The sequence below is a fragment of the Pleurodeles waltl genome, chromosome 3_1, assembly GCF_031143425.1.
Source record: "Pleurodeles waltl isolate 20211129_DDA chromosome 3_1, aPleWal1.hap1.20221129, whole genome shotgun sequence".
NCBI classification, from domain to species: domain Eukaryota; kingdom Metazoa; phylum Chordata; class Amphibia; order Caudata; family Salamandridae; genus Pleurodeles; species Pleurodeles waltl.
The window spans coordinates 1,971,546,051-1,971,565,087 of record NC_090440.1 but is presented as its reverse complement, the minus strand read 5'-3'; the positions used below and the strand labels follow the sequence as shown (position 1 = coordinate 1,971,565,087).

The 19,037-nt window shown below is 45.7% G+C and overlaps 1 protein-coding gene across 1 annotated transcript in view; it reads right to left on the bottom strand.

Annotated features, from left to right (window-relative positions):
- Positions 1-19,037, bottom strand: part of ULK2 (unc-51 like autophagy activating kinase 2) — a 360,264-nt gene that overhangs the window by 132,431 nt on the left and 208,796 nt on the right. The window contains exons 16-17 of the mRNA XM_069226356.1: positions 15,585-15,724; positions 8,520-8,603 (exon numbers count right to left, since the gene is read on the bottom strand). Coding sequence (XP_069082457.1) covers positions 8,520-8,603; positions 15,585-15,724 — 224 coding nt within the window. The remainder of the gene's footprint in view (positions 1-8,519; positions 8,604-15,584; positions 15,725-19,037) is intronic.

Here is a 19,037-nt window from a genome sequence, read left to right as displayed (position 1 = left end):
GTAAAAAGGTGTTTGAAGTTCTATCTGCAACATACAAAAGACCTTTGCACTACAGACTAGTTATTTGTGGCACATAGTAGCCATAACAAACGAGGTCCGGTGACTACAGCTACCATAGCAGATGGATCAAAACAGCCCTACAATTCTGCCATTCTAAAGCCAGCAGGCCTCTGCATCTAAAGGCTAAAGCACAATGCACATGAGCAGTTTCAACAACAGAGGCTCTGCTCGCTGGAGTTCCTATCAACAGTATATGCCATGCTACAACTTGGAAAAGCAGACATACTTTCACGCAGCATTACTGTCTAGATGCGGCTCACTGCAAAGATGCTATGGGACAAGCAGCACTTCTGCATCTTTTTCCATAAAGTTAGCCTGCTATTAACAAATGTGTACATTTGTACCCATCTGCTACTCTAATCATGGCACATTTTATTAACCATGGTTTATAACTGCTTGCTATTCTGATTCAAGCATGTGAATTTATGAGAGATACTCCAATACTGGAGAAAAAATATGTTACTTACCTGTAACTCTAGTTCTCCAGTGTTGGAATATTTCACAGATTCACATGTGACCCACCTTCCTCCCCTTAGAGGCTCTCCTTCTTGGCACTTAGGGCCAAATGTAGGTAGCCGTTTGCATGTTGCAAACTGCGAAAAACGCAGTTTGCGCCATGCAAACAGCCTAACGCGATGCTCATCCCCAAATTGCGAGTCGGTACCGACTCGCAATTTGGGGATGCGGCTTGTAAATAGGAATGGGTGGTCCCTTCCTATTTGCGACCGCATCCCCATGCTGAGTTGCTTTGTGAGACTGCGAATGCGTTCGCAAACCAACTCGCAGTTACCACCCACTTGAAGTGGGTGGTAACTCATTCGCAAAAGGGAAGGGGTCCCCATGGGACCCCTTCCCCTTTGTGAATGCCGATAAAAATGTTTTTTCAGAGCAGGCAGTGGTCCTATGGACCACTGCCTGCTCTGAAAAAAACCGAAACCAAATGGTTTCGGAAGTTTTTCTTTTTGCAACTCGTTTTCCTTTAAGGAAAACGGGCTGCTTTTCTTTTTGCAACTCGTTTTCCTTTAAGGAAAACGGGCTGCAAAAAGAAAAAAAAAAATGCTTTATTAAAAAAGCAGTCACAGACATGGAGGTCTGCTGTCTCCAGCAGGCCACCATCCCTGTGAGTGCATGGACTCGCTATGGGGTCGCAAAATGCAACCCACCTCATGAATATTAATGAGGTGGGTCTTTGCAACCCCATAGCGAGTTGCAGATAATGTCTGAGACACCTTTCTGCATAAAATTTTGCGAGTTGCAAATTGCGAGTCAGTATGACTCACAATTTGCAACTCACAAAATTTTACTTTGCTACATCTGGCCCTTAATAACTATTCACACTAGTGCTTCGAAATCTGAGGGAAGATGCCTTTGTTGGGAGTGTTCCAATGGTGCTATAGCCTAATTGGCTAAAGTTTGGTTCTTTACAAATAATGTGGATAAAAACGGCTTCATTTCGAAGCGTAACACTTCTTTAAATATCCGTAGGCTCCTGAGCGTAATAGGGGACACCTCCCCCGACGCATATGACGAAATGGTGCTGTCACTAGATATTGAAAAGGCGTTTGACACGCTGGAGTGGGATTTCTACTTGACTACAATGCAGCAGATGGGAATAGGTCCTAACTATGTGCGATGGGTCCGCACACTATACTCAAATCCACAAGCCAGAGTGAAAACGGGTGGAGTGATCTCTGACAGTTTCCCTGTATCAAGGGGTACGAGACAGGGCTGTCCCCTCTCCCCATTATTGTTTGCTATAGCAATGGAACCACTAGCATCTAAAGTGCGCTCCATGGCAAACAATTGGGGAATAATCAGGAACGGAGCATACCACGTAATCTCGCTATATGCAGTTGACGCTCTTATATACACTCGGAAAGGCACTGAGTCGTTACCCTCCATAGTGACACTCCTAGCTGAGTTTGGAAGGATATCTGGCCTAGCAGTAAACTGGGATAAATCGTGTGTGTTCCCATTAACTAGATGGCCACCAGGAAGGCAGGAAGACTCACCACGCGGGCGCCTGAAATGGTGCTTTGAAACATTTAAATACTTGGGGGTTCACATATACCACAGCACAGAAGACCTCAGAGACGGTAATCTGGGGAGACCACTAGCCTCCATGAAGGGTTCTTTACGCTTCTGGAACAAACTACCGCTTTCCCCACCGGGCAGCGTAGCGATCGCAGATATGCTGATTTTGCCCCGGCTACTATATTACTTCGCGGCTCTGCCAATTATCCTCCCACGCAGCTTTTTTAGAAATCTGAACACAACGCTGCTACAGCTTATATGGGGGGGTGGCAGAGCACGGGTGGCACTATCCACACTGCAACGACCGGTGGATTCGGGTGGACTGGGAGCCCCCAACTTCGAGCTTTACTATGCTGCAGCACAACTACAGTGGCTGCAGCTTTGGTTCCATAGACCGACGTCAGCTGAATCTGTATGGATGCAGACTCGGATAAAAGGAACCCAACTGTTAACATGGCTGTCAATCAAACACTCCAAAAGTGAATCTATTAACCCTTTACTAGCTGTGGCGCATGCATGTTGGGGGAGGTATATCCAGAAGGGACACGGAGCAGTCCCATACACCCCGTATGTTCCACTGGAGTATCTCCTGGGGCAACTGACGATTGCGCCGCACTCATCCTCAGTGTGGTCAGAGGCGGGAATACGGCTGGTGGGCGACTGTTTTGAAGATGGCAAACTAATGTCATTTGAAGCAATCCAGGCTCTCACTTCTGTGAACCCAGGTAAATTCTTATTGCATAACGCTATATGCCACGCAATTAAAAAAGCATGGGGAACAGGAGCCCTAGTACCAGAGACTTCCCCCATAATATACCACATACTACAGGACGATTCTCAAACTAAAGCAATCTCTAGCCTATACAAAATACTTAGCAAACCTCCAGAACCCTATTTAGTGAGAGCTAGGGAGAGGTGGAACACTGTCCTCCCTGTCCCGATCCCCCAAGAAGATTGGCCGAAAGCACTGTCCTACGCCCGGGGGGTATCAAGGAACCCCAGGTTCCGCTACACCCAGTTCAACTTTATACACCAAACGTATCTGTCACCGGCCAGGTTAAAACGTATGTTCTCCGATATAGTACCGACATGCCCCAGATGCATGGAACCAGCGGCTCACTTTTATCATATGGTCTGGGAATGCCCCCGGGTGCAAATAGAATGGAACAGGGTGGTGAAGGAGCTATCAGACTGGACGGGACTAGAGTTGGCAACGGACCCCAGATCTTGCTTATTGGGAGTGAGGACAAGGGCAAAAAAACACAGACATTTACACAAATTTGTAGACCTAGCCTACGTGATGTATAACAAATTGATAGCAATGCACTGGAAAGCGCCCAACGCCCCGGACCAGAAATCCTGGCACACCCTTACATTGCGGTGGGCCCGCACAGAACATCAGGTGCTTATAAAATTGGCACGAGATGGTCAAACACACACGGGGTGCGACGCCTGGGAAACACTGGTATCCAGGCTCGAAACAAAAAACAATGACAAACCTCCATGAAGGGGGCTATATATCAATAAAACTGCATTCACCAGAATCCCATCCAGACACAACATTACAGGGTATCACCAGGACAAGAAAACTGCTGAAGGGGCGCATACCCTCACACCCCTCAACGAGGGGCCAACTCGTGTGAACACATTGTCACAGGAGTATTAGTAAAGGTACCGGGCAAATCAGGTGTACCCACCACCTACTTTCACCGTACGCAAGAGAGAATACCTTAAGCCCCCATAGGGGTGCGATCATAAATAGTAGTTGTCCCATAGCAACTATAACTGGAGCCTCCCTGATATGCAACACAAGCGCAACACTCTGAGTAACGCAGCAGGAAAAAAAAAATACTAAATGTAATAAATGGCTAGTCAAGTGTGTAAATGGGGGGTTTGGTTGTTTCAACGAAATATTAATCAGATAAATGTGATCCTGTAGTATCTCCGATTTACGCTTGTACTGTGTATCTGCCATATAAAACCAATAAAAATCTTAAAAAATATATATAATAATAATGTGGATAAGATATTAAAGTCAATGCCTTTTACCATTGTAAGCTATCAATCAATCAAAAAATGTATAGAGCGCGCTACTCACCTGTGAGGGTCTCAAGGCGCTGGCGGGGGGGGGGGGGGAGGTACTGTTCGAACAGCCACGTCTTGAGTTTTTTTTCTGAAGAGCAGAAGGTCCTGGATCTTGCGGAGGTTGGTGGGGAGGGAGTCCCAGGCCTTGGGGGCGAGGTAGGAGAATGATCTGCCTCCGGTGGTTGTGGGGGACTGTGGCGAGTGTGAGGTCGGCGGAGCGGAGGTGGCGAGTGGGAGAGTTCACTCTTTCGTTGAGGTAGGTTGGTCCGGTGTTTTGGAGGGATTTGTGTGCGTGGATGAGGATTTTGAAGGTGATCCTCTTGTCAATAGGATGCCAGTGAAGGGATCTGAGGTGTGACGAGATGTGTTCATGGTGTGGGAGGTCCAGGATGAGGCGGACGGCTGCGTTCTGGATTCTCTGGAGTTTGCGTTTGAGTGTGGTGCCGGCATAGAGAGCGTTCCCATAGTCCAGCCTGCTACTGATGAGTGCGTGGGTGACGATCTTTCTGGTCTCTATGTGAATCCATTTGAAGGTTTTTCGCAGCATGCGGAGTGTGTTGAAACAGGAGGAGGTGAAGGCGTTAACTTGCTGGGTCATGGAGAGGGAGGGGTCCAGGATGATGCTGAGGTTGCGTGCGTGGTTTGCGGGGTTGGTGGAGGGCCTAGGGCGGTGGGCCACCAGGAGTCGTCCCATATGGTTTTGTTGGGGCCGAAAATAATGATTTCGGTTTTGTTGGAGTTGAGCTTCAGGTGGTTTGCTGTCATCCATGTGGCAGTGTCAAGGAGTGCAGCGTGGAGGTTGGTTATGGCGGTGGTAGGGTTACGGGTGAGGGAGATGATGAGCTGGGTGTCGTCTGCGTAGGATATGATGGTGATTCCATGTGGTCGGAGGATGTTGGCGAGTGGGGTCATGTAAATGTTGAAAAGGTAGGGCTGAGAGAGGACGCTTGGGGGACTCCGCAGATGATTTTGGTGGCTGTGGAGTGGAAGGGAGGGAGACGGACTTTCTGGGTTCTTTCGGTGAGGAAGGAGGTGAGCCAATCTAGGGCTTTGTGTCTAATCCCTGCGTTGTGGAGGCGTGTGCGGAGTGTTTGATGGCAGACAGTGTCAAAGGCAGCGGAGAGGTCCAGGAGGATGAGTGCGATGGTCTCACCCTTGTCGACTCTGGTTCTGATGTTGTCAGTACACGTGATGAGGGTTATCTTAGAGCTGTGGTTCTTGAGGAACCTAGACTGGGAGGGGGCGAATGTGTTGTTTTCCTCAAGGAAGTGGGACAGGTGGGTGTTCAGTAGTTTCTCAGCGATCTTGACGGGGAAGGGGAAAAGTGAAATAGGGCGGTAGTTGGTGAGGTCATCAGGGTCAGCTTTGGGCTTTTTCAGTAGTGCGGTGACTTCTGCGTGCTTCCAGGGGTCTGGGAAGGTGGCTTCGTCGAAAGAGCTGTTGATTATGTCACAAAGCTTGGGGGCGATGTTTGGGCTGGCTTTGTTGTAAATGCGATGGGGGCAGGGGTCTGAGGGGGAGCCTGAGTGGATGAAATTCATAGTTTTTTTCAGTTTCTTCGTTGTTGGTAGGGACCCAGGTGAGTAGTAGGTTGGGGGGGTGTGGAGGGTCTTTGTTGGTCGAGTCGGAGGTGTGTGTGGCGAGTGTGTGTGGTTTGAAACTGTTGTGTATGTCTACGTTTTAGCGGTGGAAATGGTTGGAGAGGGAGTTGCAGAGGAGTTGTGTGTGCGTGGGGTCTATGTTGCTGGCTTTGGGTTTGGAAAGCTCTTTGATGATGGTAAAGAGTTCCTTGCTGCTGTGAGAGTTACTGTCTATGCGTTCCTTGTAGTATGCTCTTTTGGTGGTGCGTATGAGTTGGTGGTGTTTGCGAGTGGAGGTTTTGAGGGTGGAGAAGTTGGTGGTTGAGAGTTCCTGTCGCCAAGCTTTCTCTGCTTTGCGGCATTCACGCCTGGAGGCTTGGAGTTCAGTGGTGAACCAGGGGGCATTCTTGAGGATGCAGGTCGTGATGTTTCTTCTGAGAGGGGCGAGTGAGTCTGTGCAGGTTGTGATCCATTGAGGTTATGAGCAGCAATGCTGGGGTCTTTGGTGTGGGGGGGTTCTGCGCATGTTGGGAGTTCAGGTGTTCTGAGGGGATCTTGTCCCACATGCGGTAGGGTGTGGTGTGTTGGTGGTGGTGTGTGGGAGGTTTGGAGAAGGAGAAGTGGACACAGTGGTGGTCAGTCTGTGGAGTTTGGTGGTGTGAGTGTAGGTTATGTGGTTGCTCGAGGTGAAGATTGCGTCTAGTCTGTGTCCTGCTGAGTGGGTGGGTGATGTGACCAGTTGTTTGAGTCCGAGGTTTGTGAGGTTATTTAGAAGGGATGAGGAGTTGTGGTCGCGCGGGTTCCCCAGGTGAAAGTTAAAGTCACCGAGGAGGATGTAGTCTGTGGAGTTGAGGGCTGATGGTGTCAGCGATGGCATCACAGAATGGGAGGGCGAGGCCCTGGTGGTCTGTATATGAGTGTTCCTCTGATGGTGGTGGTGTTGTTTATGTGAATTAGGAAGTGCATGTGTTCTGTGCTGTCTAGGGTGTCGTGTGTGTTGGTGGTGACCTTAATGGTGTCTTTGTGCATAATGGCGATGCCACCTCCTGGTTTGTTTAAGCGGTCTCTGCGATGGAGTTTGTATCCATCAGGGGTGGCTGTGGCTATGTCTGGCTCAGATGAGTGGTTCGTCCAGGTTTCCGTGAGGAAGACGATGTCTGGTGAGTGTGATGTGATACGGTCCCAGAGTTCTTTGGCATGCTTGTGTAAGGAGCGGGTGTTTAGGAGTATGCAGTTAAGGTGGTTGTGGGGGCTGTTGTTGTGGTGCGCGATGGTGTTGGTGTGAGGGGTTTTGGTGTTGCTGTGGGTTGTGGTGGTGTTGTCATGGAGTGTGTTCAGGTTGTGGGGCTTGTTGTGGTAGGGTCTGTTGGGATGGGCGGGGGCTGTGTGGGAGTCTTCTGCGTTGAAGTTGTGGTGTTTGTTGTGGGGAGCGTTGGGGTTGGTGTGGGGCGTGTGGGTGTTAGTGGGGGGAGCAGGAGAACCGGCAGGCATAGAAGGTGAATGGTCCCTGCGTGTGTTTGGGGTTGGCTTGGGTGCAGGCGGGGAGTAGTCCTGGGTTGAGGGAGTGGAGTGTGGTTGTAGAGTAGTGTTGTCTGGGGGTGTCTGGGTTAGGGGGACCAAGGGGCACAGCAGCTGCCATTAAGAGGGTGGGGTGGAGCAGCTGGGAGGAGGGAGGGAGGACCAATGGGTGTGCGCGATGCTGCAGGGGAGGCAGCGGCAGGGGAACAGTGACCGGCCGGAATCGGTGTAGAGAAAATGGGCAGTGAGAACCAGGAGAAAAACGAGAGTTAAACAGGGGGGGCTGAGACGCGCTGAACAACACGGCAAAAACTAACGGCAATATAAATCACAGAAACAGATTATGGCAAATACAGAAGGAATTATTCGGGGAAGGGAAACACGGCAAATCTAACAGCAATATAAATTGCAGAAACAGATTATGGCAAATACAGAAGGAATTACTTGGGGAAGGGAAACACGGCAAAACTAACGGCAATATAAATCACAGAAACAGAATATGGCAAATGCAGAAGGAATTACTCGGGGAAGTGAAACACAGCAAAACTAACGGCAATATAAATCACAGAAACAGATTATGGCAAACACAGAAGGAATTACTCACGCGAGGGCACCAGGAAAGGCCTACCACTAGGCACCAGGGATGAGGCACAGGCGGGTGCCTGTGAGTGGAGGAGGGCCTCAAACTGCTGTCCAGACGGCAGTCTAACAGTATCAGGGGCTCGGGGGAAGGCTGGTGGAGCCAACTGAAACTCCTGGCCAGAGACGGTCAGGGAGTTTACACGGGGCTCCGCGCAGCAGCCGCCATTAAGAGGGTGGGCATTGTAAGCTATGCTAATTACTTAGCTGCTTTAGAATATACCGTAGGACTGTCAACTCGATAACAAGGATGATTCAAGAATGTGAATCTATGAAAAATTCCAAAACTGGAGAATAAGTAACACATTTTTTCTAAGGTACTCAGCACTGTGGTAAGAGGCACAAACTTGATATTCTAACTCAAGGGAAAGGAAAAAAGCAAACCCTTGTCATAGACCCGAGTACAAATCAGAATTCTGTCTCCTGACACGTGCCCATTTAGAATGTAATAAGCAATATTATTGCACAGATGAGGTGAACAGAAATACAGAACAGGGGTTTTCCAGATATACGAACTACATCTGTCGAACAGTCTCAAGATGGTTAACAAACGGAAAGAGGCATTTTATATTAGCATAAAACCCCCAAAAAACAAGAACATACCCCCTGAAGAGTTTCGACTTCTTGACTCATGGCCTTGCGGGTGCCCACAGCAGCAGTGTCCGAGCTGCTCAGGTATCGTGCCCACTGCAGTATGGAGGAAGGCAAGTGTGGTAGGTTAGTGTTAATGGTACTTAGATAGCAAAAAGACAACAACAAAAAAAAACTTTCATAAGGTGGACATCCTGCTTTGCAGCTCGGAGCAGAACTAGGTGAATGTGTTCTCTACAACTTTAGAAAGATAAAATATGACCCGCTACCTCAGAGATTTTTTGCAAACCAAAAAAGTACCTTTAATTTAAACAATGTCACTGCTAAGGGGGGGGAGAAGAGAGAGAAAGATAATAGTGCACTATACTCAAAGGAAAAGGCGGGACAATATGTCTCAATGATGAGCTCTGTATAGAAGATATTACTTGCAGAACGCTTACAGCACACAATATGCAGCTATTGGGGTAAAAGTGCCTCACCATGGGATTACCTGTCTGCCTGCTTGCCACAAGTACCTGTTGTTCTAACCCTTTGGTCACAATCTCTGCCACAGAACACTGCAGATAATCTGTTCTGCTGAGGCCGTGTACAGTAACTTTTGTGAAAACAGTGACAGACACACAATGCAACAGTTTGCTTATTTCATCTGTGTCTTGTGTTGGGCAAAAACATTTGCAGCTGCATTTGATTAAGGTAACAAGGTCAACTGACTCAGTTTCAGAAAGTAGGGGGTTCTTATTAAGAGTCTGCAAACTCACAGCTTCTGCCCGAGGCTACTTTCTGGGGCTAAATCTCCTAGTAAATGGCTACCATGGGGGTTGTGTGGCATGAAGGATGGAATGGAAAATGTCACTTACCCAGTGTACCTCTGTTCGTGGCATGATCTGCTGCAGATTCACATGCTGTGCATTAGTCCACCATCTAGTGTTGGACTTGGAGTGTTACAAGATGTTTTTCTTCGAATAAGTTTTTTTTTTTTTTTTGAGTCACTGGATCGAGTGACTCCTCCTCTTAGGTTCCATTGCGCATGGGCATCGACTCCACTGTTAGACTGTTTTCCCGCAGAGGGTAACTGAAGGAGTGATAGAGTATATAGGTATAAAGTAAGAGATGTCCATGTAAATGTATATACAAATGTGTTAACTTAATCAACTACAGACTTTCGGGAAGGAGGGAGGGTGCATGTGAATCTGCAGCAGAACATGCCACGAACAGATGTACACTGGGTAAGTGACATTTTCCATTCAATGGCATGTGTAGCTGCAGATACACATGCTGTGCATAGACTACAAAGCAGTTTGTCCTCCCAAAAAATAGTGGTGGCTAGCCTGTAGGAGTTGAAGCTGTTTGAAATAATGTTCTTAGAACAGCTTGACCTACTGTGGCTTGTGGTGTGATAATATGTCTACACAGTAGTGTTTAGTGAATGTATGTGGTGTTGACCATGTAGCTGCTTTACATATTTCAGCCACTGGTATATTCCCTAAAAACGCCATTGTTGCACCTTTCTTTCGTGTAGAATGTGCTTTGGGAGTAACTAAAAGCTGTCTTTTTGCTTTGATATAGCATGTTTGGATGCACCTTACAATCCATCGTGCTAAACCTTGTCTTGGTATAGGATTGCCTGTATGTGGTTTTTGGAAAGCTACAAATAGTTGTTTAGTCTTTCTAAATGGTTTAGTTCTGTCTATATAGTACATTAAAGCTCTTTTGATGTCTAATGTATGTAGAGCTCTTTCTGCCACTTAATCTGACTGTGGAAAGAAGACTGGCAGTTCCACTGTTTGATTAATATGAAATGGTGATACAACTTTGGTAGAAATTTTGGATTTGTTCTTAGTACAACTTTATGTTTGTGTACTTGGAAGAAAGGTTCCTCAAGAGTAAAGGCTTGGATTTCACTTACTCTTCCTAAAGAAGTAATTGCCACTAGGAAGGCAACTTTCCATGTTAAAAATTAAATTTGACACAACTACATTGACTCAAATGGTGGTCCCATAAGCCTTGTAAGCACTATATTTAGATTCCAAGATGGAACTGGTGGTGTTCTGGTTGGAATGATGCGTTTCAAGCCTTCCATGAAAGCTTTAATGACAGGAACTCTAAATGAAGAGCTATGTTGTATATTTAGTAAATATGCAGAAATTGCAGTAAGATGTATTTTTATTGAAGAAAATGCTAAATCTGATTTTTGTAAATGAAGTAAATAACATACAGTATCTTGTAATGATGCTGTAAGAGGGTCCATATTTTTAGATTGACAGTAATATATAGATATTTTCCATTTGTTTGCATAGCACTGTCTAGTAGTGGGTTTTCTTGCTTGCTTAATAATTTCCATACATTCTGAAGGGAGTTGTAAATATCCAAACTCTATGACCTCAGGAGCAAAATTGCTAGATTGAGTGCTTTGGGATATGGATGTCTGAATTGACTTCTATTTTGTGTCAACAGATCTGGTCTGCATGGGAGTTTGGAGTGTGGTACTACCGACAGATCTAGTAATGCTGTGGTGTTCAAGGGCTGACGTGCCCATGTTGGTGCTATGAGTATCATTTTGAGTGAAGTTTGACGCAACTTGTTGACTAGAAATGGAAGGAAAGGGAGAGGGGGGGAAAAGCGTACGCAAATATCCCTGACCAATTGATCCATACAGCATTGCCCTTGGATAGGGGATGTGGGTGTCTGGATGTGAAGTTTTGGCATTTTGTGTTTTTTCGCTTGTTGCGAACAGGTCTATGTTTGGTGTTCCCCACTTTTGAAAGTACTTTTCAAGTACTTGAGGATGAATCTCCCATTCGTGAGTTTGTTGGTGACGTCTGCTGAGGATATCTGCCAACTGACTGTCGATCCCTGGGATGTACTGTGCTGATAGATGAATCTGGTTGTGGATTGCCCATTTCCAAATGTTTTGGGCTAGAAGGGGCAGCTGGGATGAATGTGTCCCTCCCTGTTTTCTTGAGATAATACATGGTTGTCATGTTGCCTGTTTTGATCAGAACAATCTTCTGTGTGAGAAGAGGTTGAAAAGCTTTGCGTGCTAGAAAGACAGCTAATAACTCCAAGTGGTTTATGTGTAGCTGTTTCTGTTTGACATCCCATTGTCCCTTGAATGTTGTGATTGTTTATGTGAGCTCCCCAACCAATCATTCATGCATGCATCTGTTGTAATTATGGTCTGAGGTACAGGGTCCTGAAATGACCGCCCCTTGATTAGATTGGTAGAATTCCACCACTGAAGGGACATATATGTTTGGCGGTCTATCAACACTAGATCTTGGAGTTGACTGTGTGCCTGTGACCATTGTTGTGCAAGGCAGTGTTGTAAGGGCTTCATGTTTAGTCTTGCGTGTGGAACAATTGCATACAAGATGCAATCATTCCTAGAATTTTCATGACAAATCTTACAGTGTTTTTTTGATTTGGTTGTATTTGTGGAATTATATTTTGGAAATCTTGTGTCCTTTGTGTATTTGGATATGCTAGAGCTTGTTGAGTATTTAGTATTGCACCTAAATACGGTTTTATTTGTGCTGGTTGAAGGTGTGCTTTTTGGTAGTTTATTGAGAAACCTAGTGTGTGTAAGGTTTGTATTACATAACATGTACGAGTTTGGCATTGTGTTTGACTGCTTGATTTTATTAGCCAATCGTCTAGATATGGAAAGACATGTATATGTTGTCATCTTAGGTAGGCTGCTACTACTGCTAAGCACTTTGTGAATACCCTTGGTGCTGTTGTTATTCCAAAGGGTAACACTTTGAATTGGTAGTGTTTTCCCTGAATGACAAACCTGAGGTATTTTCTGTGGGCAGGATGGATGGGTATGTGAAAATACGCATCCTTGAGGTCTAAAGCGGTCTGAAATCTTGTTTTTGTAGTAGTGGGATGACATCCTGTGAAAGTTACCATGTGAAAATGTTCTGACAGGATGTAAAGATTGAGGGGCCTGAGGTCTAATATTGGCCTGAGGGTGCCATCTTTTGGGGGAATTAGAAAGTATAGTGAATAAATTCCTGTTCTTAACTGAGACTGTGGAACTAACTCTATTGCTTGTTTGAGTAGTAGAGATTGGACCTCTTCTTGTAACAGAATTGTGTGTTCTGTGGTAGGTTTGTGAAACCTTGGTGGAATAGTTGGAGGAGTGTTTATCAATTCTAGGCAATAACCATTGCGGATAATTGATAGCACCCAGTTGTCTGTGGTAATATTTTGCCAATGTGTGTGGAACTGCTGTAGTCTTCCAAACAACAGGAAAGGTGTGGCGTGGAAGGGAGTGAGGGAAGTCACTGTTTTAGGTGTGTTGCAGGCTGCTTAGAGGTCTGGAATGTTCCTCTATTTGTGGAATATTGTCCTCTATATGTGCCTCTAAAGCCACCTTGTTGGTACTGTGTTTGGTAGGCTGGTTTTGTTTGGGAGGTTGATGCCTCAGAGGTGTGGTCTGAAACCACCTCGAAATTGAGGTTTACGAAATTACCCTCTATATGGTGTAGAATAGAGTGCACCCATTGCTTTAGCTGTGTTGGAGTCTTTTTGTAGCTTTTCTATTGCTGTGTCTACCTGTGGCCCAAAAATATGTTTTTTTTTTTTTAATCGAAGGGCATGTTTAACACAGCCTGTTGTATTTCTGGCTTGAATCCAGAAGATCGGAGCCATGTATGTCTACGGATAGTGACTGCTGTGTTGACACTCTTTGCAGCGGTATCTGATGCATCTAGGACAGATCTTATTTAGTTATTTGTGATAGGTTGGCCTTCCTCCACTACCTGTTGAGCCCTTTTCTGGTGTTCTTTGGGGAGATACTGTATTATATCTTGCATCTCGTCCCAGTGGGCTCTATCATAACAAGCTAGTAGTGCTTGTGAGTTTGCTATCCTCCATTGGTTTGCCGCTTGGGACGCAACCCTTTTCCCAGCAGCATCAAATTTCCTGCTTTCCTTATCAGGAGGGGGTGCATCTCCTGAGGACTGACTATTTGCTCTCTTCCTGGCAGCACTAACCACAATAGAATCAGGTGGTACCTGATAGGTGATATAATCAGGGTCAGAAGGTGCAAGTTTGTACTTCTTTTCTATTCTAGGTGTTATAATGCGTGCTTTCACCGTCTCATTAAAAATTTGATCTGCATGTTTTACCATGCCTGGGAGCGTAGGGAGGCATTTGTACCTAGAATGAGTTGAGAATAATGTGTTGCATAACAAATCCTCTTCTAGAGGTTCTGTACGCATTGTAACACCATGATAGGCTGCAGCCCTAGATATGACCTGGTTATATGCAGTAGTATCCTCCGGTGGTGATGGCTTAGAGGGGTAGCTGTCTGGATCATTGCTTGGGATGGGATCAGGGTCATAAAGATCCCCTGGATCAACAGTGTCCTGTTGTGAGTCATTTGAATGACTTGGCGAATGCATTGGTGTAGGGCTGGTGTGAGGAGAGGTAGGCAGGTGAGGAGAAGGAGGAGGAGAAGACTGAGGAGGAGCTGACTTCTCTTTCTGTTTTAGCACTTTAGTTGGGGGCTGCATAGTGTCCAATTCCTCCTGAAATGCTAGCTTCCTCTTTGTTTTTAAAGGAGGTGCTGTGACAATTCTCCTTGTTTCTTTACGGATGTGGATCATGGATTGCCGCTCATCCATAATTTGAAGTATTGGTTATATTTCTGACTCCTCCTCAGAGGTTTTGTGGCTTTCTTTAAGTCTTTTAGAAAGTCTGTGTTCCTCTGTATATGCCGGCTTTTTCGGCTTCGAAGTGTGTTTTTTTCGGGATTGAAAAGGTTGAGGAGGGTCTTGGCTCCAAATCAGTTTTTCTTATTTTCGACTCCGAAATTTGGTGTTTACTGGAGTCTGAAACTGAGCTTTTTGTCGACTCCGAGGTTTTCGGAGGGGTGGCCTTTTTCGGTGCCGAAGTGTAGGGTCGGTCACAGTCAGTCTTTTTTCAGGCCGAGCCATGGCCTTCCGGCAGTGGCGTACCCAAGGCCTTTTGTTTTTTCTTTTGTGAGGGTGCAGGGGCACACGTACTCACATGCTGGCCGGCTGTGACCGGTCTGTCTTCCTCAGATTCCTACTCCGACTCTGAATTTGAATCTCGGACTAAGACCACTGACTGCAGTAGTTCGTCTTCCTCTACGTCGAAATGTTCTCCACTCTACTATGCCTTCTTGCTCTTCTGTCTCTTAAAGCCTTTTTCGATCGGAAGGATCGACAGGCCTCGCAGTTTTCCTCCCAATGGTCCGGAGAAAGACAGAGGTTGCAAACCAGAGGCTGGTCTGTATATGGGTATTTCGCATGGCACCGAGGGCAGAATCGGAATGGGGTCCGATCCACGAGGCTCTCCACGCGGTCAGCCCGTATAGGCCTGAGTTGGGCATGTGCACCCCGAAGGGCAAACAAAGTTGTTTCCCGACGGTACTGCTGGGTCGATGAAAGAATATTAACCTGAGTGATACAATACTGACGAAAAGAAAATTTTGCAAAGTTTTCCGAATCAAAATCTCGGAGCGAGAGGAAACACGTCCGAACCCGACGGCGGAAAGAAAACAATCTAACAAAGGAGTTGATGCCCATGCGCAATGGAACCGAAGAGGAGGAGTCACTCGATCCCGTGACTTAAGAAAAACAACTTGTAACACTCCGAGCCCAACACTAGATGGCGGACTAATGCACAGCATGTGTATCTGCAGCTACACATGCCATCAAACATGGAGTACATATTTTCTATCACAGATATGATAAATTATATTGCTGAGAATCAAAACCATTTACTACACAAAGCAACTGAATATAAAGAAAAATGAAAAGGATCACTCTAAACATGACACAAAATCAACTTATGAGGCGTGAAACATTGAGGTAAGTGTTAAAGAAAAGACACAGAAGTAACTGCATTTCTACAACACCCATAAAAACCACTAATATGAAAAAGCAAAAGACTCAACTAGAAGTCCAAAATGCCATGGGACTGCTGGCTACAACAATCCATATTTTCGCCACTACTGAGGTGGCTACACGATGTCATGGTGCATGATCTGAAGACACAACAGGATATAAAGATCAAAGCCTCCTGAGGGAATGGATGGCTTACCCAGTGGTGAAGGTGAGTAAGGCCTGGATGATCCAGTGGATAACCTCCGAGTCACAACTGTGTCCGATGGGGTTGGAGAACAGGACCCGGACTTCGCAAAACCCATGGGACTGGTGTTAGACCTTCTTACCACGCCAGATCTGAAAAAAGAACAAAACGTAATGAGCTTCTTTCCTGGGAGAGGACTGCGCTGCTTGGAACACTGCCGCTTACAGTGTCATTGCACTGGATGTGATGACTGAAGGGCCTAAGTGTTTAACCGCTGACCAATTACTCAATCACTAAATGTGTAAAAAAAGAATTGTTAGTGCCTAAAGTGCTGCTCAGGTACCAGTGGTCAGAGCTATTAAATGCAAGTGCACAGAATACCAAGGCTTCCTAGTCTGGAATCCACCTCGTGCCTCTTTAATTTACTATCAGACACCCCCTATCCCTTTATCTCACTTTTACAGGCTTTGGATTTTTTTTTTTTTCAGGTGAATTTCTGTCTTTCACTTACTCCTTTCCCTTATGTGTATTTTTTCATCTCTTGCTCTTGGGGAATGTCTAATAAGGAAAAATAAGTGCAGATCCACATAAATCAGTGCCAGTGGACCCCAACAGCAACCACTAGCGCAAATTAGGCACTGGGTAGAAAGGACCACTACCTTTCTACCCAATGCTACATATCCCATCTTTTTTATAGACTAGCTTCCAAGCCGATTGACATGATCAAAGCCTTTTCAAATTAATGTACTGTTTTGTTTTTTAGATACCGTACTGGGCATGTACATGTACCGTACTATGGCCTACACAGCAATTGTGCTTTCAGCAAAAGGTATATTGTGATATTACTTTAGCCTTCTTTACGTACATACGTTAATATATGGAAGCACTGAACTATTTCAGCAATTACCTTCTCAAATCACTTCCAAGGTAAGGGATCGAGGCTTATTCATGCCCTGGTGTTGTGATCCTGACCCCGACCGATCGACAAATGCTACCTAGGGACCTAAAAACATTAATGGAAAGTGGTGGGCACAGGTCTAACTATGCAGGTTTCGTCAGTCAATGGTACTTTGTTGTTAGAGGCCATTATGCAGGGGCGTAACTTGGTCAATAAGATTGTGTTTGGAGGGGTGAGCTTCAGATTTCATGAACTTCACGATGGTAAATAATGTTAAAATACATTATAGGACAAGCATGATAGGGGGTTAAGAGGCAGTGGAAAGGGAGGGGAATGCGGACTGGTAAGAGTACTAAGTGAGAGAGAGACAATATTTTGTAAACTAATCAACATTTTTAGGGCTTTCAAAACAAGGACCAGAAAGAGTGTGTGTATTTGTTAGTAAGCATGCAAAAGTCCTCGGTGAAATCCTACAGACACCTTCTCATCCCCCACTGAAAGCATGTGTACCAACTACTGATAGGAAAATACTTCTATTAGGGGAGTGTAACACCTCAAACAACCCCTGAAGCTACGCCCCTGGCATTATGGAGAATTCGGAAACGCTCAACTCAGGCATGTCCTTTCTTTCACTCCAGAACACTTGGGCCCAATCCACATATCCCTTTGCAGGAGTAAAAATACACATGGCTTGATTTATGGGTGCAGAATCAAAGTATTCATTCACAAAAGAAGAATTTGTAATGTTTACTTGTACTAACAATACCCCAGTATCATGTAAAAATATGTGGGAGTAAATCTGCTTCCACTGCTGGGAAGTGGGCGTTCAAGGAAAAGGATGGCCTACCTTAGAACTTTGCGGTTGTGTACAAACTCATCGCGGAAATGGCTGGAAATTCCTCCTGTCAAGGATATCGTGAAATCCGTTGCCAGAATGATGGGGGGGGGGGGATAGAATCCCAAAGTTGCTTGGACCGAAGGACAAGTGGAATGGGTTTCTTTACGAGAGTAAAAAGTAATAAAAGTACAACAGCGCTACTGGAAAACCAATGTTAGTAGTACAATTGTACAGTAAGTAAAATTAGTCACCCATGTGAAATGGCTTTGTATTAATGTAAATGGAACGCACAAAGGTTTTATTGTAAGCCTCTATAAAGCCAAGAAATCTGAAAAAGTACACTTAGCCTAGATTTAAATCTCCTGAACGTAGATTTTTATAATCTTTTCAGAATAGGGCCCTCACAACATAGCATGTTTATACTCCATAGGCGCAGGATGAGGGCTAGCTTCACGCAAGAGCAACACAGCAAGCAGGCCTGGCTGAGGAAGTATGATGGGGCAAGACTGACTGGTCTCAATGTTAATAGGAAGGAAAACGTGAAATTTGGAGCTGAAGTCTTCTGGCATAATCATTAATTAAACGCTGTATTTCATTTCTGGTGATAAAGTATCATGCAGTAAAGTGCCAAAAACGTCTAACCCAGTTAATCAAACGAAAAAGGAAAAGTAAAGTCAATACTAGAGGACAGAAACCAAGATGTGGTTTGATGTAATGTGACCCGATGCTTCAAATCCAAGAGTAAACCTTTGTCGTACTACTATACATCACAGGGCCACCGGCATATGCTTTTCGCCGTCCTTTTTTCCCACTGCCCTCACCTTCCACTCTTGTGAGATACCCGCATGTCCACCAACTCCTTCCGGGCACCTAGCTTCATCAGCCAGGAGATTTTCTTGTTCTAGTTGGTGGGAGGCAACCCCCATCCTTCTTGTATCCCCCCTACCCTAGGTATGAATACCCCATGTGCCAACCAACATGTTCCTGTCCCACTGACAGACTCTCTAGCTGTCTAGCGTATGAGTCGGCTAACATTTACTTTCTGTTTATGTTGAGCTTTTTACCACCGAACTCAACAGTACTTACATTATCAAGCACGGAAAAATAAAATGCTCAGTGCCCCAATCAGGGTTCAAACCCTTCGCCCTACAACTACTCCGACCTATGCAGCAGGTACACTGCCATCATAGCTACCTCAGTAGAACCTAATCAATGAATGATGCACGAACAGTATTATTACCTGGCTTAGCTCCCACAATCGTGTGGGGTCCTCCTTCAGCGGTCACAGCCTAGCAGCCACCTCAGTAATTAGGTAATAAAACCCAATGGAACAGGTGTTGGAAACGCGACTTCACCTCGGGGACTTTCTTACATGCTCCGTTGGTTTTTACTGCTAGGAGAAAACAAGCAGGTGTTCTGGAGTGTGTTAATGGGCATGGTATTACCAAATGAACCCGGCATCAGCAGGCCCTTGGGGCCGATACTGCCTAAGCGCTCCTGTATGAGAGCGATAAGCTAGCAGACTTGGGACTTCTTGATGGAGCTAATCATGATCGAATTAAGGTCTTTCTGTGCATGTCCCCATCCTACTGGTTGAGGAACTTTTCACCATGGCCATATGTCTGCTTCGCATGCTTCACTGTGTGGTTCTCACAAAGCACTCCCTTCCGACAGGCAAGGACCCTTCGGGAACTAAGCTCTGAGTGCCACAAATATGATGCCTGGGCAC